We start from the raw sequence: 26,396 nt of genomic DNA, 5'->3' as shown, positions 1-26,396 counted from the left end.
ACACACACACACACACACACACACACACACACACACACACACACACACACACACACACACACACACACACACACACACACACACACACACACACACACACACACACACACACACACACACACACACAGCCATCGTATGATCTGTGTGTTTAGGGCCAGATGACAAACAGCCCAGTGTTAACATCACCCGAGTGTTAAGAGTCCCCTGCTGTTTGTGTCGAGCTCCTCTCTCTGTCATTACTGTCTCTGTGTTTCTGTCTGTGTCTGAGTCCACCTGACACACTGTAACATTTTAGCCCACAGGTTACCTCTGACTGACATAACATTAGTAGCCCACAGGCTACCTCTGACAAGTTCATTTGTCTGGAAGAAATTAATGTTACAATCCGATACGATCCATTGACAAATCTAGCCTGAAACACGTACCGGTACTTACTTATAATGACTGTGGCCACACTTTGAGCAACATGCCAGCATGTGTCATGTGATAACAACAGTAGCCACTCAGCGCTACAGAGCAATGTTAAGCAAAGAGCATCGATTTTATTATCTGCTCAGTAGTTGAGCAGATAGAGGGATTAAAAAAAGAGTTTTCGATTGGTATCGGGCATCCGCTGATATATATCAGCAAACACAAAAGAAAATCAATATTCCAGCATATACCATGTGACAAGGCGAACCTGGTGAAGCAACATGAAAACGCGTAGTTCTCTTCTTCATGTTTTTTATGTAATCTGTTAATGAAATAGTGTAAATTCTAGCATCATGGTGGTGGGCGTTGTAACATTGACTTTTTTCTTTTTTTTGTTACTGTCGTTTACCCTGCAGCAGCTGGCACCCAAGAGAGAAGCACTGCTTTGTGCAGGATATCTTCACGTCGTTTTTTTGTTGTAGTATTGGTATTGGTAAAGTGGCATCGTGCCATCCCTAGAGTGAAGGCACTGCCAGAATTTAATCTTAGGCCAGCAGGGACACGAAAACAGGGCTCCTAACTTTAACAAAGCTTTTCAGCGGTTTGGCTAGGTCCCAAGGTCATGAAGCGCTGTCTATGTGTGTGTGTGTGTGTGTGTGTGTGTGTGTGTGTGTGTGTGTGCTTGTGTGTGTGTGTGTGTGTGTGTGTGTGCGCGTGCGTGTAATTTAGAAGGCGGGGTCGTTGCAATTAACAAGAAACCAAGCACGTAATTCGTGATGAGCTGTGACCAGCTCTCAGTTTGCACTTGACATTTTAGGACCAACCAACCGAGTCGCCGACCCACCGACCCACCCAGTGGCTTATAATAGAATAATAGCTGCGTGACCGCAGCTAATAAATCAAAAAGGAAACAGCACTGGCAGCATTGGAAGGACAGAATTCCACAGGAAATACCACAGGGGCATACAGAGAGAGGGAGACGGGAGGGAGAATGAGTGACAGTGCAGTGTAGCTGCTGCCCTGCCCCTGTATTCAAAGCCATTATGTGGTAGTACATGGTTGTCCCTGGCAGGGAAGGGATAATCATGGCTTACACTGGGGCAAGCTCCCAGATGGAACCAGAAAGCTCTCTGCTGTGCCAACGAATGCAGTGCTGATGACTGATTATGTGATTATTAGGCAGTGATGACTGTTTGGTGTCAGGTATATGATTGATTATCCTGGTTGACTGGCCGAAATGCACACCGCTGTAGTACTACTACGGACAGACTGCTTGGTAAAGACCCTTAGACCCCCTATAATGATGCCTACTGTACCTGTATGGAATGCATTCTACTGGAGCATGTGCTCCACTATAGTCTACGCAGACTTTATTTAACCCATTAAGACCTGAAGCCGATTCTACATGTCTCCTAAATCCCAACAGTATTCTGAAAAACGTATGTTTCTATATCTATACCATCTCAAAATATGTTGTTCCAGGGGGTCCCAGAAGCAAAGATTTGAGTTAAAAATGTTTGCTTTAAAAAAATATATATATATTCAAAGATTTGCACACATTTTCACAATTTTTCAAAAATAGCCAAAGTGTAAAATAATGCTTTTTAGCTAAAAAAAAATGACAGATGCGTTCCAGGTCTTAATGGGTTTAGTGCCAGTCTATATTTATGGCAATTCACATCAGTTTAAGCTCCTATCTCTAAGTCTTGTATTTGTCTTTTCCAGCAGGGTTGGGTTTGTATTATTTTACTGCACTGTTGCCTACACACTGACCTATAGTCTATCTACAGCTATATGCACTCTTTTAGCCACTGATTAGCTGTCAGTATTTACTGTACTAAATACTTGTCTTATTATGCTGTATGTCTTTACGGTGTATTGTATGTATAGGGCATTTCACTGAATCCTACAGGGTTTTGGGGAGTTGGCCCATACAGCGCTGCACTTTGCCGTAGTTTAGACTTTTCCATTAGTGTAGGAAGTCAACAAATTGGCAAAGTGAAGAAGTAAAGGTTAAATCTGGGCAGTGATTAGCATACTGGTGAAATCAAAGTGCAGAGTAATGCTAGCCAGAGATGGCATGGTGGCCATGGAGAGAGTGTGTTTGTTCCGAGCTTTGTAGCTGACTGGAATATTCTCTATGTTCCATCATGCTCCCCCTGGCTCTGGTTCCCCTGCTGTATTTCTCCCCTCCATCCTATTGTTCCATTGCCCACTGAAAGAAAAGGAAAACACATACTGGAAGAGGAATGCTTTCAGTCCACTGGTCCATTTTAAAGCTGGAAATAAGGATTTGTTTTCAATCGACCTGCTGGTGGTGTTTAAGTGTTCAATTCAAACCATTCAGAGAGTGTCCTTTAAGCATCTCTTGCTGTCTTGACCGTGAGTCTATTCATGTAGTCGTATAAGCACAAACAGGCTAACACCAAAGGCTACAAATGGGCTCTAGAATATATTGATTAGGCCCATCGGTCTGCATAGGGAGAACACACACTATCTATCAATCTATCTCTCTCTCTCCCCCCCCCCCCCCCCCCCTTCTCTCTCTCTCTCTATCTTTAGCCAAGGGAAGAACTTGTTCCATTCTTTTACTCGATATGAAATGTTCTCTCTCTAATGCCAAGAGGAACTCATTCCATTCCAATCCAGTATTATCTCTACATTGGATCTCTCTCTATTCCATCCTCTCTCCCAACCCCTTACTCACTCACTCCATTCCTCTTCTTCTCCCTCAATCCTGAGAGGCATACATTTCATTCCGTTACACCTCTCTCTCACACTCACACTCACACTCACACACACACACACACACACACACACACACACACACACACACACACACTAGGAGTGGGCCGTAGATGCTGTAGTAGCACTACATTGCCTGCAGAAAATAAACACTCATAGAATGGAAGGCACACTAAACAGAAAGCAGAAGGGAGCAGATAGTGCAAAATGTAGAATACAATAGAACAGAAGACAACACATTGAATGAACATACAAAAAGCAAAGAGCATTCATCACCCACCAAAACACATGGGCATGTTATCTCCTATAACACATTGTCGTGTCTAGGTAGACTGTGTGTGTGTGTGTGTGTGTGTGTGTGTGTGTGTGTGTGTGTGTGTGTGTGTGTGTGTGTGTGTGTGTGTGTGTGTGTGTGTGTGTGTGTGTGTCCTCCTGAGTGTCTGTGAGTATGTGTATGTGTGTGGGGGAGGGGAGGGGAGGGGAGGGGTGACATTGAAGGTGACGTTGAACCTTGACAGTCCGAAGGCCACGGGTGTCACTGCCTGTCATCTGTCTATCTCGCACCCTCTCTACCTCTCTCTCTCTCTCTCTGCTGCAGTGCGCTGGGATGGGGGTCTCGCAACGGACCATCACTCTCCGATCACTCCACTGATGCACCCTGCTACACCCCGGTGCATGCCCCCCCACCCTCGCCTTCCTCACTGGGATACTTCACCCAACCCAACCCACTCACTCTCAGACACACACACACACACACACACACACACACACACAGTTACACACACACATAAAACATGCACACACAGATAAACATGCATGCACACATACACATGCACACACGGCCGCACGCACACACAATCAGCAGGTCCAGTTGTTAGTTGTCAGTCAGAGCAACCTGCTTGCGAAATCCTCACAACTGAACCTCTGATCAACTGGCACCTCATAATCGAACTATTTGTAACCAATGGGGTTCACGACCACTCCCAGCACTGGGGAGCGATTCAGAATGTTATAGAACAAAATTGAATAGAATAGAAACTCAGTTGTTTTTTCCCCCTGACAATGGTATACACCGGCCAGGCAACAGCTCCAGTGTCAATGGAATAGAATGGAATAGAATAGAATAGAATAGCATAGCATAGGAATAGTTCCTCATTCCAGAGCACACAGAGAATGTTGTTCCAGCCTTACTTGCTTTCCCGGGCCGGGGCCTCTGCAGCAGCTTCTGCACGGTGAGCAGGTCCTCGGTCTTGACCGCCTGCAGCAGTTCCTGGTCCTTCCCCATCTTCCTCCACTGAGCAGCAGCACCGCTCTATTCCAGCAGCATCCTCCTCCAGAGACCAGCCTCACACCCCCGGGGAGGTGCGTCTAACCAGCGGCCACTCCGGCCAGCACCACCGCCCGACCAAACAGACGCTCCCTCCCTTAAAAACCCAGACTAGACTAACAGACCCAGACCCCTACGGCTCCAGCATATGGGGTGAGAGAGGGAGAGAGAGACAGAGAGAGAGAGAGGGAGAGAGAGAGAGAGAGAGAGAGAGAGAGAGAGAGAGAGAGAGAGACGCGGGGGGAGGGATGCTCTCGTCTTCTTCCACCGCTGAACGTGGTTCTACGGTAGTTTCTACTGAAATGATGGGTGAAGTAACGTTTAACGACTCTTCTGAATCCAGCTACTGAGACCTGATGATGGGGTCGGTAGTGTCGCTGCAGTTTCCCCCTGGCAGCGGGTGTCTGAACGATGGCAACGGACAGGTCTCTCTCGTTTCCACGGTTTCCTCGCTCCTCATCTGGCAGCACGCAGCAGCCACGCACTAAAAAAAAAAACGTTTGACGTTTGGAGGTTCGTCGGTCGGTAGCAGCGCCCCCGTCCCCCTCCCCTCGCGTCCCCCTCGCAGCTGTTTCCACCAAAACCCTTAATTATTCTTGTAAAATGTAAAATAACACCGCCGAGAACGACTGAGCTATTTGTAACGTAACCGACTCAAGAAAGAGATAAACAGCGTCAGACGTACGGTAGCAGCGGCTACTAAATAAATGCACGTTCTGTTCACTCTCTGACGGCCTCTAATCACGGCGGGATATTAACCGCAGCCGTTGATGACAATTAAGCGTATAGCCTATAAAACAGCACAAATATAAATGTATGTGCGTTTAAAGACGGCCGTTCCTCCGCTGCTCCCGTGCGATGTGTCGTAAACACAATCCAGCGATGATGCTGCTGCTGCTGCTGCTGCAGCCATCATCTCTCCGCGTGCGCTCGTACTGGAGCGGTTCAGCGCTCCACTGTTTGCTCCGCGTGTGGGGGGTGGGCACGCACGCGCGCCCTACAGCTGGCCAGTGGTGTAAAGTAACTAAGTACATTTACTCAAATACTGTACTTATAAGTACAATTTTCGGGTCTTTTTTTTTTTACTTTACTGGAGTATGTCCAATTTTCAGTACTTTTACGTCTACTCCATTTATATCTCAGTGGCAAATATAATATTTTTTTATTCATTACAAAACAAAAATAGGGCTGAACACCACTTCATTAAGATTTCTATACATTTTATTTTTATTTTATTTGAAAACCTGTTGAAATGGGACATTCTGCATAATGAGTACTTTCTACTTTTGGAACTTAAATACATTTTGATACCAAGACTTTTGTACTTTTACTCAAGGACATTTTTAATTCCGGACTTTTACTTTAACAGAGTATTTCTACATTGCAGTGATACTTTTACTTAAAGTAAAAAATGTGAGTACTTTTTCCACCACTGCAGGTGATGGCTCGCTGCTAAATGGCTCGTGCTGCAACCAGAGGGGGGGGCTGTCCGGGGGTTCAGTCCTAAACTAATAGTGGGTTCTCAAAAATTGTAAACATTTGTGTCAGGGATCCCTATCAGAGAGAATTTGTGTAGGCCTATTTTTATTTTTCAAAATTATTCTAAATTTTTCTTGATTAAAAGAAAAAGGAAGACTAGACAAATGTATCACCCATATCCTTCCAATTTGGTTTACATTCCTTTGGTTACATCTGTTATACAGTAGGAGAGACATAATATAGAATAGATGTATTATTTGCAACATATTCTCATGCACTTCAAGTACTGCACACTATCTCTGCATACTAGCACTCTTCTCCAGTGGTTCTCAAAGTGAGGTCTGGGGAGCGGGGACCCCTGGGGGTCCTTGAGGGAGTTCCACAGTGTCCCCAACACAATTAGGAACAGTTTAATTTCAGTCATAGAAGTTAGCCCAATGAGATAATGTATAGAATGACTCCCTGCACTGTTGTCTCCACAGCTACAGTATGGACAGTTGTAGACAGGGTTGCCAGATCTGCGTATTATAATTTCCCCGCAATGTTTTATTTGAAAATAGCTGATGTATATGTTAAAGTGCTCACAGAATCTCTCTCACAGAATCTGGCAACACTGGTTGTAGACTGTACTACATTTTATCTAACACAAATCTTCACTTATAGGGGTCTGGCATGCACAAAGGGCCCTATATTGGACCGAAGTGGCAAAACCCACTATTTGGGAATGTTGTGCCGCTGTGCGCCGACTCCTGACATTGTCCATTGCAGGCGTGCTCTACCAAACAAATTTGGCATAGCGGGTGGTTTTAGAATCCGCTATGCACTTTCCCAAACGTGTGTGGGCAAGATAGCAATTTTAGGGATAATGCAACACGCCAGGCGCAAATAACGGAGTCGGCATAATGTATAGCGGGCCGTGTGGCCGTAAGATACAGTTTAGGGACAGTGCCAGCTGCCTTGTGCGTAATTCACGGGTAGCGGGTAGTGCTATGGGGTAAGGCGCCAGCCAAGATAGGACCCTTTACTAAAATCTTTTCAAATGCTCAAACATTTTCCTTGACTGGAAACCACTATTCTACACCAATGGTTCTCAATATGGGGCCCAGTTTACCCGGCTAAATGATTTATAGTTAGGAAAGGGACTCTTTCGGGCCTGGAGGATTTTGTAGACTGGAATCCCAGAGATAACAATTTTATCAAAGGGAGGTCCGTGGCCAAATGCATATTGCATATCAAACTGGGGGTCCCTGACAATAAAAAGGTTTAGAATCAGTGCCCAAAATAATCATATTTGAACCGGGGACCCCTCAAAATAATCATATTTGAACTGGGGACCCCCTAATCATATTTGAACTGGGTACCCCACCAACATAAGCACCCCACCCTGACAAGCACTTGGAATTGTAGGAGTTGAGGCATTACATTTAGTTTGACTCGGTTCTGAAGCGTTGTGATCTTGTATCAGCTATTTACAAATATAAATAGCTCATAAGGTGATTTTTTTTTGTCTCTTTCTTATATTATTTGACAATTTGGCCAATGTTTGACCAGTTTAGTTTAGGGAGATAGTAGCCTATGGTGTGTTGATGATTACTTGTACATACATGCACATACATGCACATACATGCATATACATGGACATACATGCACACACACGAAAGCATACACAAACACATTATGGGCATTCCACAAGTGTGGAGAGGACATTGCTTTCTTTTAAAGACCCTTTTAAATGTATAATTAGCTTTCCTTTTTATAGAATTGAAGTACTTTGCTGGGTGTTTTAATTGTGGTGTATATCATTATTTATGTATTGTCTTGTCTTGAATGGATGCATTGACCTGAGCAAAACTATTCCCTTGTGGATAATAAAGTACACCTAATCTAATCAACTTTTGATGCAGTAACGCATCTTTTTTCATGTCATTCCTTTTCCTTTTTAGGTATTAAACATTTCTTACAATTTCTCACATTGTCACTTTACTGTCATCTGGGGACCCCCCAAAATCATGTGGGGGACCCCCTGGGGGAACCGCCCCACAGGTTGAGAACCACTGCTCTACACTACTTCACAGCGATGAAGAGGAGAGAGTGTGTATCAGTAAATGTACCCTTGACATGCATCCTCCAACACGTGGCCTTGTGATCTCTCTTTTTCTGTTTTCAAATCACCCTGTTTTTCATTTCCAATCGTTTCTCCTGTGTGTGTGTGTGTGTGTGTGTGTGTGTGTGTGTGTGTGTGTGTGTGTGTGTGTGTGTGTGTGTGTGTGTGTGTGTGTGTGTGTGTGTGTGTGTGTGTGTGTGTGTGTGTGTGTGTCTGTGTGTGTGTGTGTGTGTGTGTGTGTGTGTGTGTGTGTGTGTGTGTGTGTGTGGGCGACTGGGCGATGTATGGTCCTTCGATCCTGCTCTCCACCTCCTCCACAAATCCTTACATAACAACACAAAAAGCTAGCCTATGACATTAACAATTCAATTGAAAGAGGTGCCCTTGGTTTTTCTACAACAGGCATAGGTTGACTCTTACTTCTTGATTCAATTTAATTTAGATTCAATTCAATAGTTTTACTGACCAAAAAAGAACATTCTTGTATTGCCAAAGCATCCTCATAAAACACATGCACTCCATGCAGTAAAACTAAACTAAAGCCTCATTTATGTGCAATGGAGTAAATTAAGCTTTAGACTAAACAAGTGCATGATTGTGGGATTTAGTCCTAAATGCCTCTCTCTCTCTCTGTCTGTTTCTCTCTCTCTCTCTCTCTCTCTCTCTCTCTCTCTCTCTCTCTCTCTCTCTCTCTCTCTCTCTCTCTCTCTCTCTCTCTCTCCCCATTTTTCTGTGTGTCACCTATTCTCTCTCTACCTCTGGTAGCGTTGTTTATCTAGACAGTGTGTTTTAGGAGACACAGGAAGGAAGGTCCACACAGGATTCAATCAACGGCCAGACAAGGAAACAGTTAGTCGAAAAGCCACTTAGCACTGTCCATTAAACTAACAGAATGCCTGTGTGTGTGTGTGTGTGTGTGTGTGTGTGTGTGTGTGTGTGTGTGTGTGTGTGTGTGTGTGTGTGTGTGTGTGTGTGTGTGTGTGTGTGTGTGTGTGTGTGTGTGTGTGTGTGTGTGTGTGTGTGTGTGTCGGGGGAGTGCAGTGACATTCCCCACCAAATATACACTTGTGCCACTTGCTTCAGGTTAAAAGGATGAGTCAGATGTTTGCACCATCAACACACAGCAACAGTAACTGTTGAGACACACACACACACACACACACACACACACACACACACACACACACACACACACACACATGCGCATGTGCACACACGCACGCACACACACACACACACACACACACACACACACACACACACACACACACACACACACACACACACACACACACACACACACACACACACACACACACACACACACACACACACACACACACACACAGTTCAAGGCAAAACAAACAGAACAGGGGGAGGTATCAGAGGAGGGCCACATTCCAGGTTTGAGTGAAGGAGTACAGGGAGGAGAGGAAGATGAAGATGAGAGAGAACAAGAAGAGAAAGAAGATATCAACAAGCATGTTTAGAAACATAAATGATAGACCATTATAGATCCCTGTGTGGTAAATTCAGCAGGGATAGGAACTGGTAAAAGTAGAGAGATACGAAGAAATTAAAATATAATTAATATATCTAGAGTCTCACACTGGACATATGCATAAATCCAATCATTCCTCCTGTGAGTTATTCTTACCGTTAATCTTATCTTATCTTATCCAGTGGTAATTTGAAAATATGCATTGTGACCTTGTAGATCGGCTATTTTCAAAAGATGTTTTTATACATTTTGAACTTGTGAAATGGGACATTCTGCACAATGAGTACATTTACTTTTGGTACTTTTAGTATATTTTAATACCGATATTTTTGTACTTTTACTTAAGTAGGCTAAATTTTGAATACGGGACTACTTGTAGCAGAGTATATCTACGTAACAGATACTTTTACTTAAGTAAAATATGTGAGTACTTCTGTCACTGATCTTACCTCCAGGACCCCAGAAACATCATCATTCTGCCCTTGTACTTCTACTGGTTCCTCCCTGTGATGTTGGAAATATGGAAATAACAAATTATGTTAGAACTTGCACGAAAACGAATTTCACACACTTTTTACTTCTGTAAACCTGTGTTGCTGGGTTGAAGGTTTTTCCAGTTGCACTTTTAGATACAATACATGTCTAAACATTTAAATATGTCTACATCTAGACATTTAACCCCAAATAAGTAATTAAGTATATAAATGTATATAGTATTTAAACAATCTTAAATATTTATATTTATGATATTCTGTGAATACTCAGCTTGAGAACCCACACACCCACACGCCGGTGCTCTTGACACTATGGCAACACTGCCCTCGTGTGGCTGATTACAGGACATACACTTTTATATATTTTATTTAGTAACTATTATCATTTCATACATTTTATCTGAGGATATTTTGAGGTAATACTTGCATCCAAGTTGTATCAGTGTTAAGATTTTTTTTTTAAATGAACTAATAATTACTAAGAGGCAGTGGTGGAAAGTAACTAAGTACATATAGCCTAAGTTTTGAGAATTTTTACTTTACTGGAGTATTTTCAATGTTCAGTATTTACTTTTACTCGTAACAGAGTATTTCCACATTGCAGTATTGATTCTTTTACTTAAGTATAAGTAAAAAATGTGAGTAGCCTACTTTTGATATGACACACACGCACGCAAACACACACACGCGCGCGCGCTATGTAGCATAAGATCCTCCCCTTTCTGTACGTTACTCATCCTTTGCCCTCTGATTGGCCGAGGTGAACGTCAGTCATAATAATGTTTACGCTAGCTGCAGAAGGCAGGGTTGCCATGTCGGCTTATTATAAGCAACATTGGGCTTGTTTTTCTGTAAAGTTGCTTTTAAATATTGGTAGTTGCGTTGCGGGTTGGGCTTGTATGTTGTTTCTAAAGTGTAGTTGCTTATTTGGTGTTGCTTCCTAATGTTGTTTAACCAGTGGTTCTCAAACATTTGCATGTTTAGGAATAAAATGATATGTATATTTGTAGTCGACCCAACCTTCTGCAAATATTTTGTGCCATTGCGATTGATTAATGTACTTTATTTAGTAAGACATGAGAACAACAGTACATGGAAGTACAAATTCACAATACAAGGTCTACTAAACTGGAAGCCTCATAAAGCACCAAGCTTGTTTAAAAAGCTGGGGGCCAGGGAGTGGACCCCCATAGGCTACAAGATTTTGGGTATTTTAAGATATTCCTAAATATTCACTTTTTTTTTAAAGATCCTTCTTTGAAAATAGAAGATCTACAATAGCAGATCTTCAATCAAGCTCACAACGCTTGTAAGCTTGTAGATGGCTAGAGGCTAGAGCACTCATATGGCTTCTTTTGGGCTTCTTTTCATAGACCCGGTTGCTTGTTTCTCTCGCACAATCTGGCAACACTGGCAGCAGGCTCAGACAGAGGGGATTCAGGGAACAGGTTGAGGTGGGCTGCGTGCTGGAGGCTGCGATTATATAATAACAATAATAATAATTATAATAACACCGGTTGCAGGTTGAAGCCGGACGACGAACGCAAACTGGTGAGTGAATTTATGTAAAATATATATATGATGCACTAAAATATGAATAAAAACATCCTCCTCTCCTCTGGTAATAACACATGATCGTGTAATGTTACGCGCTACGATGATGGTGTCGCTCGCAGGAAATCTACAAGCTCGCAACGCGTCACTCCAGTGACGCATTTTGAGCTTGTAGATCTGCGATTTTCCGCGCGAGCTACACAGTCATACGACGAAGTCCAAATCGGGGGGTTTAGGGTTATGTTACTTCTGGGGAGAGAGCCTCTTTCTTTGGTGTTTCGACCAGATGGGCGTGGTTTTGAGGCATAGTTTTTATGGGGTTAGGTCAGTGGTTTTCAACCTTTTTCCTGGCAAGGGTGAAGGACCCCTAAATTGATATACATTTGGCCGCCGACCACCATCTGAAAATGTTTTGTGCCAGGGACCCCCAGAAGCAAAGATTTCAGTTAAAATGTTCGCTTTAATATATATATAGTCAAAGATATGCACACAATTTAAAGATTTTTCTAAAATAGCAGATCTACAAGCTCGAGTGCCGCGCTATGAGCTTGTATATCTGCTATTTTTGAATAGCCAAAGCTATGTTAACACATTTCACTGGGGACCCCCTGGCACCCCCCCAAGGACAACTGGTGGTCCCCGGACCACTGGTTGACAACCACTGGGTTAGGTTTAGGCATATAACCACGCCCACCTGGGCGAAACACCCAAGAAAGAGGGAGTCTCAGTCCCATTACTTCTGCAAGCTAACGCTAGTAGCATCCGTTGGATCGTGTATGAAGAATAACATGGACATGGTAATGTGCTCGTTTTTCTACATTTAAAATACAAAATAAAATATCACAATATTTTTGCTCATCTGCAATCCACCTTCCATGACACGTTTTATCCTCACATGGATTATAGTAAATGTCATAACGGCATTACTATATTAAGTGGTGTAAAGTAACTAAGTACATTTACTCAAGTACTGTACTTATAAGTACAATTTTGAGGTATTTTTTACTTTACTGGAGTATCTCCAAGTACTTTTTCAGTACTTTTATTTCTACTCCACTTACATCTCAGAGGTAAATATTGTAGCTTTTACTCCACTACAACTATTTGAAGACTTCAGTTACTAGTTACTTTGTAGATTTAGATTATTATTACAAAACATACATTAACCACTATAGCTCTTTCGGCCATTTGAAAGTAGAAGATGTTAATATTATGAGAGTTGGACTGTTGAAGACTTCTGAATTACTTACTGTATATTCATGTGCTTATGGTTAACTTCAGCCTTCGTGCCTGTCTGTCTCTCACACACCAACAAACTGTCTGTCACATGTTACAGCCACATTGTCTCTCAGTGACACAGTCACATGTTATAGACACACCCACAAACTGTCTGTCTCTCAAGCTGAATTCCATTCCCCAAAACTCGGTCACTCGCTCACTCTCCTCGCTTCCTCCACTCGCGCCTAAGCCCCGCCCCTGCGAGGAGCCGAGGATTATTTGAGAGGACGAGTGGTCGAGCGGTTGCCCTCAAAGGATCGGACTACACTCAGCGCGTCATTTCAAAGAGACGGCAAATTCCGCGATCACTTATGACGCCTCACACAGTTGGACCAGAGCAGCAGAGGCGTGGATGAAAATATACTATGCATAGAATAATATGCAGGTATAGAATAATACAGAATATAAGAATAGACAATTCATCAATGTGGATGGATGGCCACATCGTTCTCTTTATAGTTACATTATTGTGCAAAGCCATTTATTCCTGAAATAGTGAGCGCCAGGATGAGCAAACTTACATTTATTGATTTAATCCTGACCTGTCCCTCTTATTGCTCGTACAGTCCCCAGAACCCCAGTACAAAAATGTACTCCATGAAGTGTAGATGCGTGGCAAAAATGAAACGTCGCAGCCAAGGGGCGCGCAGAACGGTGGATGCATATTTATAGCAGAAACCGGTTCACATTTAACTATAGTCGTACTCATTCAATTCTGAACCGATTCTTAAAATGTAAGATTCTCTATTTAGCTGTGAAGGGTCTTCTTTCATGTGTATCAGTCGAGATTGTTTCACCAACAAACAATATTAAATATCGGCGGGTCCTTCTTCTCCATCGCGCTGTTCGCGCACCTCCCGTTTTCTTTTCTTTTTCTTCGTCCCAGAAGTTAAAAATGTTAACATAATCTTTGTCTCAGTCATTTATAGTTGTCCGTGTACTGCATTGAGGCATGCACGAATAGAAACAGCTTTTGAGACAGAAAGTGTGCACAATATATTACAATGTATAATTGTATTATGCTTTATATCATTCAACAACGCAATAAAGCCAGTGGCTTGTTGCGGTCTTTTCAGTTACTTTACACTGTGTGTGTGTGTGTGTGTGTGTGTGTGTGTGTGTGTGTGTGTGTGTGTGTGTGTGTGTGTGTGTGTGTGTGTGTGTGTGTGAGATGCGCAACGAGTGAGCGGCAGCGGCGAGGGGGGGGGGGGTGCGGCCGGTGTTTTCGGCACATGTGGAGGAGGAGGACCATGTATGTGTCACGGGAGAAGGGGAAAAAAACAAAAAAAAGTGTACACGTGATGCGGAAGTCTGCCGCGGAGGAGCTGTTGAGAGTGGTCGAGCATACACTTGATGTACACTCGCTCAATGCGGAAGTGGAGAGCCTCCTCGCCGACTCCACTCGACTCCACTCGCCTCCTCCAAGAAGCACATGAACAATTGGACCGCGACTACTTCCGGTTCGAAGTCGGAGTGACCGAGTGGGAGTGAGCGAGTGGCCGAGATTTTCGGTATTGGAATTTGGCTTAGGTCACACAGACACACACTCACAAACTGTTGCTGTCTGTCACTGACACAGACACGCCCACTAATGCACATTTGCCCCCAAATGCTTCCCTTCATTGTATATAGACTGGTAGAAATGAAGGGTTATGTACAGGATGTCTAGAGTTAATGTGCATGGGAAAAGTATAAAAACAACTAATCAACTAATAAAGTCTTGGACAATTAAGATCATACCAATCAATGAATTGACTTTAAGGGGACAGCCCTAGTTAGTATATGGCATTACTTATGATTATTTATAAGATCTCATTTCGTGAATATTTTGGAAAGCACCAATACTCATCCACACAGTATCGATAATGATATAGCCTATTTGTATTTGGACAAGAATATTGTGATATTTTATTTTATAGCCTGGTAAACCATACCCCGGTGGCGGAAATCGCATTTCATTTTATGAAATTGAATTCCGTGACCAGGTGGTTTACCAGGCTAGCGAACTCTGGCAGGCAGTGATTTCAAGCAGGCTTGAAAAGGCCATCACCATTGGTATTTACCGTACCATGATGCCATCTACCACAGCGTCCACTGTGGGGAATAAAGTCTATAACTGGAGAGGTCGAGCATTGTTTTGTTTAAAAAACTAAAACAAAAGTTCCTGTCTGGAACAGTGATGATAACACTTTCTCACCCAAGGTCTTAAAGGGCAACATTATTACTATTTCATGTAAATCCAAAGTACTGTAACACTTCCCAATACATCCTACAGTGAAAGCTTGCTACAGTACATAAAACTCATTAAAATGTGTTGTAAGGCTGTGCTGGTGGTGATATCCCAGTACAGAGAGTGTCTAAACACAACACATTGGGATTTGGGAAGTTAGATTGTCCTCCATTCTCACAATACAACGATAAGCTGATAATGTTGGTTATGTTGCCCTTTAAGTTACATGATAAAATGTCATTAAACTACAGTATGACCTTCAGTGATCATCATTAAGCAGCCAACTACCAATGGTCAGTACTAGTAGTAAAAAAGAAAAATAATGTATGTAATTGCTTACTGCTTACTGTGCGTGTGTGTGTGTGTGCGTGCGTGTGTGTGTGTGCGTGTGTGTGTGTGTGTGTGTGTGTGTGTGTGTGTGTGTGTGTGTGTGTGTGTGTGTGTGTGTGTGTGTGTATAAACACACACACCATTACGATCTGCCCTTTACAAAGTGCCAACATTTATTCGGCTTTGAGGCTGAACATCTGATCTATTGACACTGGCTGTGCTTCACCACAGGAAGGGCTCAGTGCAGCGTGGGTGCCCAGGGATCCACTGCCTGAGTGCGAGGAGAGCAGCGGCCGAGATCCCAAAGACATGAACCACATCAAGGAAAGCCTGGTCATCTTCACCGCCAACTCACACCCTGCCAGCCGTGAGCTGGGCAAGAGGATCGCTGAGTGAGTAGCAGCAGGGTAGCGGGGACCATTACACTAGTTTGTTTTACTTTACAGAGGATGTCGAAAACTGCCTAGATAACCGGAGGTCACAGCTTTGTGAAATGTCCCCATGCTCCACTAAGACGTTTACAGTCTGCAAATGTTTACAGGAAGAAAGACGGTATTTGGCCTTGCTCTCAGGCAGGAAGAGATACAGTACATTTCTGAAGGCTGGGAATGAATGAATTACTTACTTGATTAATACATTTTTATTTTGGTGTTCTCAAGACACTCAGGACCCGACATTGTCCCACCCTGAGCAAGCATTTTGTGGCATTATACAGGATTATAAGTATATAATAATATAATATTATAATATAGTATATAAATAATTACAGTAAGACACATGTGAAAAAAACATAATTATACAATGTTACTCTGTTCTCAATAACTGAAAGCTGCCAAATTAGCAGTATTTTCAAATATCATATGTATCACATCATATGTTTGTTTATCCCAAGCTTAATCAGCAAATGCGAATAGTGATAAAAAGAAACATTTACATCTATCTGCTTCACTTTACCACACAAGTTTTGACACATATTGAATATTTTTGGTCGCAACTCATGATATAAAGGACAATAAAACAAAAAGTGGAACTCATTCTCCATTTCCTTGCTGTCACAATAATTACAAATCCATAAGGACCTTTGGTTTTTGGATAATGTGTGTTCATTTCAGAGGAGACACTGCATTAATCTTTTTATCTCATGTCATGTTTTTTCCCCCCTTTTCCCCCCTTTTACCCCCCTGTTGTTATATCTGTCTCTCTCTCAGGCGGTTAGGGGTTGAGCTTGGAAAGGTACAGGTGTACCAGGAAGATAACAGAGGTAAGAGGACCTTAGACCCCTCTGTATTTCAGTTTGATCAATGTTCTCCCCTTCTTTGGTATTCATTATTGGACTAACTGGTAGAAATCAAGGAGGTTGAGACTAAAACAAGAGAAAAAGCAGGGGTGTCCCACAAGTGTATTCAATGTCCAGCTGGGTGGAAACGGTAGACAGCCAGGTGCACAATAATATTTGTGTTCAATAGATACTCGTGATGCTCTGTTCGGTTGTGGCTGGGAAGCATTTCGTTTTCTAATCACTCTTTTATGTGGGAAGCACATTGTTGGAATGTTTGCTTCTGCAGGGCGTGTGTGTGTGTGCATGCGTGCTTACATGCAAGTGTGTGTGTGTTTGCATGTGAGGCATAGGTTTAGATGATAATGAGGCTGACAGGCATTGTCCTGGGATGTGTGTGTGTGTGTGTGTGTGTGTGTGTGTGTGTGTGTGTGTGTGTGTGTGTGTGTGTGTGTGTGTGTGTGTGTGTGTGTGTGTGTGTGTGTGTGTGTGTGTGTGTGTGTGTGTGTGTGTGTGTGTGTGTGTCGGGCGAGTGCGTGTGCATGGCCGTGCATCCATGTGTGAGGAATTGTGTGCTGCCCTGTGTTTCTCACATCCTCTTTGTTGCCATAGAAACGCGGGTGCAGGTCCAGGAGTCGGTACGAGGCAAAGATGTCTTTGTCATCCAGACTGTGTCCAAGTATGAAATAACTCACACACACACACACACACTCACTCACTCACACAAAGTTAAACACAAGGTTATCCTTAAACACACAAACATAACTAACTCATAATACCTCTCCTCTCCTCTACCAGGGATGTGAACACAACCATAATGGAGATGTTAATCCTGGTGTATGCGTGCAGGACATCATGTGCTCGGAGCATCACGGGGGTCCTCCCTTACTTCCCCTACAGCAAGCAGTGTAAGATGAGGAAGAGAGGCTCCATCGTGTCCAAGCTCATTGCCTCCATGATGTGCAAAGCTGGTGAGACTGTGTGTGTGGTGCTATATTGTAGTAGTTCTAATGAGATCCAGATGTAGGGTGGGTTGCACCCACAAGGATTAAGCTTTAACCTGAATTAAATCAAGGTTTATCAATTCATCCAGTTGCACAAAACTTTAAACCTAGTTTAAAATAATCAGGTTTACATTTAAACTATCCTTTTAATCTTAGTTTTAGTTTTCGCTATAAACCTGGATTAATTGTAATGCTGTTGCTTGACTACTTTAATCTCATATTTAATTTTAAAGACTTAGTGAAATGAAAAATACCTTCATGGCGGTACCGATTCAACAAAGACTATAATGAGATAACAAAAAATAGACTCAATTAACTAGACTCTAGTCTAGACTGTTAGCAAAAGGCATCAGTAGCAGAAGACAGACAACAGCAGGAATCTGGATCAAAGTTATTTTTTATTTCCAAGTAACTGCTTGCCATGCCTAATCATTATGTAGACAGCGGAGCCACTTGGGAATAATGTGTTAAAGCATAACATAAAAATCTGTCTCGACAGAGGCGCTCTCTCTTTTATGTGCATATGGATGGCTGATTTATCCTGTGTGCTTTGATTGGCTCGATACTCAGCAGATGTGCTGTCACACCCAGCTCAGAGTCTAGTTAGTTGACTAAGGCCAGGTATGACTGCTTAGATCAGCCTTCACTCACCCTACACTGTTTAACATATTTCTTCTTTAACTGAAAGAGCTACTTTTAATAAGTCCATAACAGTTTTCTCTCAAAGGGGAATAAAAAAGTAACGCTAGTGATTAGGCTTAAGAGAGTAACATATTTGCTTTTTATTTCCACTGGCCAATCCATCATGGCAGACAATCAAAATGAATTGCAGGTCAAGGTTTTGATCATTCATTTGTTAAGCAATGTTTAAAATGAACAGCAAGATCAATCAATTCTTGATTAGGTGCAACGAGTGTTACATATACAGGTATACCAAGTTCATTGAGGGCACGTGAGAGCATTTTATTTATTTTTTGTCAGTGGTTCTCAAAGTGAGGTCGGAGGACCGCTTGAGAGGGTTCCAGGGGGTCCCTAGCAAAATGATAAACAGTTTCATTTCACTAACATTTCACCGGCTAGAGATGAGAACGTCTATTCAGATCATAGGTTTCACACTCTCTCCACTGTTATCTCCCCACCCTTGGACATTGGACAGTTATAACATTTTGTACTAAACCTAACAAAATAATGTCTTCTCTTATGGGGGTCCCTGGCTCAAAATCATTTGTAATGGGGATCCGCGGCCAAATACATGTCAGGTTTCGGGACCGTGACATAAAATGTTTGACAACCCTAACGTGACCAACATTATGTCAGCTTTTTAATGAATGAATACATAGCACATGTAAACCTGTGTGTCATTGTGTGTGTACTCTAGGTCTGACTCATTTAATCACCATGGACCTCCATCAGAAGGAGATTCAGGGCTTCTTCAATATCCCAGTAGACAACCTGAGAGCCTCCCCCTTCCTGCTGCAGTACATACAAGAGGAGGTAGACACACACACACACACACACACACACACACACACACACACACACACACACACACACACACACACACACACACACACACTGATAATTCATTGATTGATGGATACCCCTGAACCCCCCTAGTGGCACTGTCTGTTTTTCCTCTCCTTTCTCTCTCTTTATTTTTAAAAATATTTTTTACCCCTAACCAGTTTGCATGCCTACTGTAACCCTACAGATTCCTGACTATAGGAATGCAGTGATCGTGGCCAAATCTCCAGCCTCAGCCAAAAGGTAGAGGCCTCTTTTTCATAAAACTGTAACTGTCACTTTACAGCCACTCTGTATTTCTACTCGCATCCTCTACTCACAAAACGTGAACAAGGCAAACATGGTTCTCTCCCTTCTCACAGTAAAATCCTCTTTTAATGTAAGAGAGAGTGTATGAATGGATCCAGATGGACCCGGTAATGAACACTTAGGATTTTACAGTGCTTGTACACATTTAATTAGTGTATTTTTGTATTTGTGTGTGTGTGTGCTCACGTGCATTTGAAGGGCCCAGTCGTTTGCAGAACGTCTGCGTCTGGGCATAGCAGTGATCCACGGAGAAGCACAAGACGCAGAGTCTGACATGGTGGACGGACGGCACTCACCTCCCACTGTCAAAACCACTGGAGCCATTCACCCCAGCATGGAGATACCATGTAATACACATGAAGATACAGTTCATAATCATTACGTGTCCTTATACTATAGAAATATGTGCCGTACATAAAAAAGAAAAACTTATATTGATACACAATTGATCAACCCATCAGTCTTTTGTGTTTGTAGTGATGATACTGCCACCTAGTGGTGGTGACGTGATAGAGAATGTCAACAGCTCAGTATTGTGACAGTCAGTGTCACAGTACTGTCAGACATTCTCTCTGCTATGCAGGGCAAACGGGGGCCTTGGAAACGCGACAATCAAATGAATACTCCACTGTTTTGTCTTTATCAGCAGGAGTACATGGTGCTAAGGATGTCAACACCGTACCACAAAAACGGCAAAGCGAAAGCACCACAGATTGTCAAGCGAACCTGAAAAGATACAGCCAATCTTCCCTCTACCAATAGGGATAATGACCTTGAGAACCAAAGCCTTCCCAGTGAATTCTGGGTATTCTATGATCAAACTGCAAAGCAGCTGTTAAGAATGGGACAGAAAAAGTGTGTTTTCTCAGCCGGTATGGCCTATAATTAACACGTTTTGAATCAATCAACACTTTAAATGTCAGAAAATGACTAAACATGAGCATATTTGACAGTGGAGTATTCAACCTCCTGGCTCTGTTGATCACATGGTGATAGGTCCAGTTCTAAAAAAATGAAAAATTCACATTACATTTACATCTCCAAATCTTCTCTCCGTGTGGTCTAGTATTGATTCCTAAAGAGAAGCCACCCATAACTGTGGTGGGAGATGTGGGAGGACGCATCGCCATTATAGTGGTAAGATACAACACATCTACACCTTTTATGTGTGTGTAATGGCTACATGGACACTGCTTGCTCTTTTTAGGTCAAAACCTGCACCCATTCATGTGTACACTATACTTCCCCCACCAGCAGTGGGGCTCTAGTGCTTCATTTATACTTGGTTACGTGGCGTTTTTTGGTCGCGTGACACCGGTGCTCAACAAAGTTAAATGAGGCTTACAGATGGTCTTGCCTTCCTTCCTTCCTTCCTTCCTTCCACCTCTTTACTTGCTATCAGATCATACCACATTTTACCCCCACCCTAGTGCTAAGGCTCAAGGGATGGCATTGTCGATAGTTTGGTCATTGGGGCGTTTAGGGCTTCTGTTAGTGTAGATTCACCCCACTCCTTTCCCTCAGAGGCCAGTGATAGACATTTTATAATGTTTGAACTGCTTGTTATTTTTTTTAACTGTCCCTTGCCATTCATAGAGGCCTGCTAGTGGGGCTATTAGACTTGTTTTACACATATTGCACATATTTTCTGTTACATGAATGTTGGCTGAGATCCCTCCAGGCTTAGTTTCCCAGTGTTGACCAAAAAAGAATCAAGGAGAAAATTCCCTGAATAGTGCTGCCTCCAGCCAGTATAGAAACTTGAGCTTTTTTTTTGCTGTGACAGCACATATATACTGCTGCTCACAGTTATATTTCAAAAATAGACTTCCCCAAATCTTAATTTCCCCTTATGTCAGGTTATACCACTTCTAGTTATAGACTAACTGCTTGCCAAAAACTTGCTTTTTTCTTTTTATCAGCTGTCATTGCCCTGGTTTATCTTACCGACATTCCAGAACCACCTTTTTATCAGCTGTTATTGCCCTGGTTTACCTTAGAGGCATTCCAGAAGCAAGTACTGTAGCTGTAGTCCAATGTTCACTGTAAGCAGTCCAGTCTGTGGGAGCGAACATGCATCCATGTTATTCAATGTTTCAATGTCCACCGGCAGCATGAGCCATGCATTTCACGCAGTGGCGATTCTTACAGGGGGCAACGGCCGGACGATTCTTTTTTAATTATAATGCTTTTTGGCCAATATATATATATGGCAAGTATATGCAGAATATATGCTGCCACATATGCCTATTCAGATTCATATATGTGCGTATACAGTATAGGAAATATATGTCTCATATATAGCTTATATATGTCCACATATATGGATATATATGTACATATCTGTAGAGACATACTATATGCAGGTGCATATATAAAAACATATATGTTCAGATATTTCCTTTGCCCTCCCTGCTGGCAGAGGCAAAAATCGCCATATATGGATTTATGTATCCGAGTGAAGCAGTGAATATAATTAGTTGGGCTTGTAAATATTATGTAAAAGCTTTGATTTATTTTCTTTCCTGGAGTCAGTGAAGCATGAGGACACTATTTTGACCTCAGCAATATTTTTTCGCAATAAAGATATAGGCCTGTGGAGTGGACTCAGACTGCCGATCATAAATGTTCCTGATGAATAAGCGTTGTCCTGGGAATTCTGTTCCCAATTATTTTGTAATTAACCGACCCAAATAACTAGAGGGAGAGAAGCAGATTGTCATGCATTATAGTAATTTGCTAAAACCTAATGATCAAGATTAAAATGTACTGTACACTGATGGGTCAGCACAGTCGTTAACCATAACTAGTTGCTCATACAGCATGAACAAAATATAGTTTCATGGGCAGCGCTTCATGTGGAAGAAAAAGGTGCCGGTACTTTAAATATCAGCAGCCTGTGTTTGAATATACTGTATCATATTGCTGGCTGAGGTAGACTAGACTCCATAATCCAGAAACTGACATAAGGCTGATTATGAATGCAACTGATCTGAAAGGAACAATCAATAAAATATAAAAAATAGACGTGGTCTCCTCATCCACTGTAGACGAAAACAAGGTACAGCCACTATGCTGTATACCTGTTTGTTCCAGTAAGAGCTGCTGTAGGCCTTTAAGAACGATAACAAAGCAGTTTTTATTTCCTCTGACAGGATGACATCATCGATGATGTCGACAGTTTCGTGGCAGCGGCAGAGACGCTGAAGGAGAGGGGAGCGTACAAGATCTTCGTTATGGCGACGCACGGCATCCTCTCCTTAGATGCCCCCAAGTTCATAGAGGAGTCTGCCATCGATGAGGTAGGGAGGGTGTGTGTGTGTTTGTGCGTGTACGCTTTTACCCCCTCTCCCGTCGCTGATCTTCGTTTATCATGTGTTCTACACCAGTGGTTCTCAAAGTGGGGTCCTTTAGGGTAGGGGGATTCCAGGTGATCCACAGCTAAATTTGTTAGTATAGCAAAATCAGTTTAACCACTTTAACCCGACATAAATTGCTGTTAAAATCTTGTATGGGGTTTCCTGGCACAATATCTGGGACTGCGGCCAAGTACATTAATGTGTGGGTCCTTGACATGAAAATGTTTGAATCACTGCACTACAGTTAATGCTATCTCTCTCTCTCTCTCTCTCACACTCACTCACTCACTCACTCACTCACTCAGGTGATTGTGACCAACACCATCCCACATGAGCTGCAGAAGCTTCAATGTCCAAAGATCAAGACGGTTGACATCAGTATGATCCTGTCTGAGGCCATTCGACGGATCCACAATGGAGAGTCCATGTCCTACCTGTTCCGCGACATAGCAATGGACGACTGAACACACGCGTGCGCACACACGGTGACTCATATTTGCCAGTATCAATGTCTAATCTGTTCTGCCATGTAGAATACACACAGATACACAATATCCTTGCCAACTGCATATCCTCATACTAGTCATGTAAGACAGGGTTGGATGTCGGGCTGGAGGCGATATGGACAAAAACAAATATCACAATATTTTTGACCAAATTACTCACTATCGATATTGTGATGACTATTGGTGCTTTCCACAAAATACTGTATCTATACAATGCGATTTTCATAAATCATCAGGAATGCCCATAAAACAACTAAGCGGGTATAACAACTAACTGGATAAAGATTGATTATGGAACTGTTAGAATAGTCAGGTGAGTCCAGACATTTACATCACAATTACAGCCTTTAAAACAAGGGGAAAAAACTAAACTTTTGCCATATTAAGATATTCAAAACCACTGCAGATAAACTATAGTCTCAGATCAACGATATTGATATAACGTTGATATATTGCCCTGCCCTAGTTGCATGACTGAAGCGATCATCTCAAACTAACATGCCAAATCTATTCCCGGTTTATGACTGAATGAACATGCTCTTTATCTCATCGATGCATAGAGCGCGATGACTGGGACCTGTAGCTTGCAAGCTTAAACACGCATGTCAACTGCCACCAACATCCTTGTAACTTAAGTGTGGATGACGCAACGAATACACACACACACACACACACACACACACACACACACACACACACACACACACACACACATATTGTACATGGGTGGGACTCACTAAAAACCAAGTGATTCACTCAGACAGGTATCGTTTTGCAGGACGTAGCAATGCACGCTTCTGAACAAGACAGGCGCACTGACCGAGGCGGGCTTGAGCCTGGTGCGATGGTCACACGTTGAGTCATGCTGTGATGTCATTAGAGAAATGGGTTTTTGCCACCATATCATCGATATATGTCCTAGTGAAACAGGGCCTGGGTGTGTCTGAGGCGATCACAGAGATGGGGTGAGTGGAGGTGGGCCGTTTATTGACTATCGTCACTGTATGATTCAGTTTAAAGACTATAATGGTCTTTAAACTGAAAACAGACTCTTTTTCTGTTTGTGATTTGGTTAAAGGAGCACTACCTACCAATGACATCATCGATGGGGATTCCAAGCTAATAGAAACTATACCATTTTGTCTTGCTGGAAAGTTAGCATGCTGAAATACTATCCATTGTTCTTGCATCAATAAAAAGTTAAATAGTTTGAAATCTTGTTTGAAATGAACAAAACCGCCTACCAATGATGTCATTGGGTATCAGGTTTCTAAACTGTCCACGGCCTAAGACACAGCGAGTAGACAGAAAGGGGACCATCTTATAATGAGCATTAGTGAAGACCAGTTATATGAAGAGAAGGTTGAAAATGGGTTCCGTGCTCCTTTAATGAACAACATTTTAGGTTATGGGTTTGCTAGCTTATCATCACTGTTGGGTGGAAACCTTGTATGTCCAAAACCGTTACTTTTCAGGAAATGGAAAAAAATAACCTGTGTTCCAATGGACCCGTTATTATTTACTCACAAGCTCCCACAGACACACAGACACATTTAACTTGAGCTACTTGTGTCTGACACTGTATTGTAACGAAGTATGGCATTCATTTACGAAAAAGCATGAAAAGTAGAATTATGTATTATACAAGGTTTCTGCCGTACAGCAACGTTGACAAGGTGACAAGACAACGACCCAATGCATGCCAAGAGAACACACATCAGGCGTTCAACACTACGTGACGCAGGGTTTAAGGCACCGCCCCATGTGAAACGCGTTTTTTAGGGAGTCCCATACATATAGCTACCTACGGCGTTAATTCTTGGATCCACACCCTCCAGTCTAAATAGCCGATGACTGCCCTCTCTTCAAACACACTTGCCTCCTTCTATTTCTCAATTTCCTTTCTGCATTATCTACTTCTATACTGAGGTCTTCGAATGTTCTCTTACATCGTGTGTGCGTACATAGAGTATATAGTATACATATATAAATAGTGGGCCGTGCAGCAGGGAGTATGTACACTAGGTCCTTTGTGCTGGGCATATTTGTAGTCGTTAGAATGTCTATTCCTCCCACGAGAGATGGGATTGTTCTATAAAAGAGCTCCTGTGCCTTCTGCAATAACACACACACTATTCTAAACACAGTTGACAAATTGGTTTTCTTTAAACGACTGTGTCTCGACTAACCAAACTAACTCATTGTGGTCATAGTAACTAATTCAATCTCAAATACGTATGGTTTCCCTAGTTAAACGAATGTGTAACTGGTTTGACAAGTTGAATGGTTGAGCACATTTATTTGTGTGTGTGCATACGTTTAGGACTAACGCATCCCATCTGATCTCACATTTCTACTTTGTAGTTCGGTTCAGTTTCGTTAGCACTGTGTCTGCTTATTTTGCTATTGATCTAGTAGTTAAGCGATTCTGTTGTAATGCTATTCAATTAATAGAGCTACTGTAGCTAGCCATATGTCTGTGTAGTTGCCATAGAGATGCCCTAGAGGCACTGATCTGATGTCAGCGCTGCCCCCAATATTTGCAGAAGTTGGCCTTAAAAAAAAAGGTTTATTGTTTTAATCAGGCTAATTAAATTATTTTCATATTTAGGGTTTGTTTTCTGAACGTGCCACTGAAAAGTATATCTAGTTATTGCTCTGCCATATGCGCAATGTGTGGATTCATTTGTCAGTGATAGAAAAACTTTAATTTATGAACACTGAAGCGGTAGCGAGTTTAATCTCAGTCTTTATGTCAGAGGTGGACGTTAAGGATATTGGGAAGTATAAATTAGGCTAAACAAACTAAGTGCTTGTTCATTGTAATCTCAGGGCCCATTCTACAGTTGGTTTTATATCCCAGTGGTTCTCAACCTTTTAAGGCTGTGACCCCCCAAAATAATCATATTTGAACTGGGTACCCCCCACCCTGACAAGCACTTGGAATTGTAGCAGTTGAGGCATT

The 26,396-nt window shown here is 42.4% G+C and overlaps 2 protein-coding genes across 3 annotated transcripts in view; one reads left to right on the top strand and one right to left on the bottom strand.

Annotated features, from left to right (window-relative positions):
* Positions 1-26,396, bottom strand: part of rpusd1 (RNA pseudouridine synthase domain containing 1) — a 426,852-nt gene that overhangs the window by 194,835 nt on the left and 205,621 nt on the right. The gene's annotated exons all lie outside the window — the stretch shown is intronic.
* prpsap2 (phosphoribosyl pyrophosphate synthetase-associated protein 2) lies at positions 11,478-26,039 on the top strand. Of its 2 annotated transcripts, XM_084071332.1 has the most exons (12): positions 11,509-11,616; positions 15,375-15,416; positions 15,685-15,845; positions 16,662-16,714; positions 17,342-17,408; positions 17,528-17,700; positions 19,112-19,227; positions 19,445-19,500; positions 19,765-19,913; positions 20,633-20,703; positions 22,722-22,868; positions 23,231-26,039. In XM_084071332.1, the coding sequence occupies exons 2-12, from the start codon at positions 15,414-15,416 to the stop codon at positions 23,387-23,389; spliced, it is 1,155 nt and encodes a 384-aa protein (XP_083927458.1). In that variant the 5' UTR covers positions 11,509-11,616; positions 15,375-15,413; the 3' UTR covers positions 23,390-26,039. The 2 variants fall into 2 exon arrangements, with proteins under 2 accessions (XP_083927459.1, XP_083927458.1); XM_084071333.1 differs by lacking the exon at positions 15,375-15,416 and having other exon boundaries at positions 11,478-11,612.

This window comes from Gymnoscopelus microlampas, assembly GCF_963454915.1.
Source record: "Gymnoscopelus microlampas genome assembly, chromosome: 11".
NCBI lineage: Eukaryota > Metazoa > Chordata > Actinopteri > Myctophiformes > Myctophidae > Gymnoscopelus > Gymnoscopelus microlampas.
Note: the sequence above shows the minus strand (reverse complement) of the source record. Positions and strands in the feature narration are given on the sequence as shown.

Excerpts from the sequence above, each read along its gene's own strand:
- prpsap2 (XM_084071332.1), top strand. Across the intron at positions 19,228-19,444 it reads TGCAGTACATACAAGAGGAG|ATTCCTGACTATAGGAATGC; the intron begins GTAGACACACAC and ends GTAACCCTACAG. Across the intron at positions 19,501-19,764 it reads TCTCCAGCCTCAGCCAAAAG|GGCCCAGTCGTTTGCAGAAC; the intron begins GTAGAGGCCTCT and ends GTGCATTTGAAG.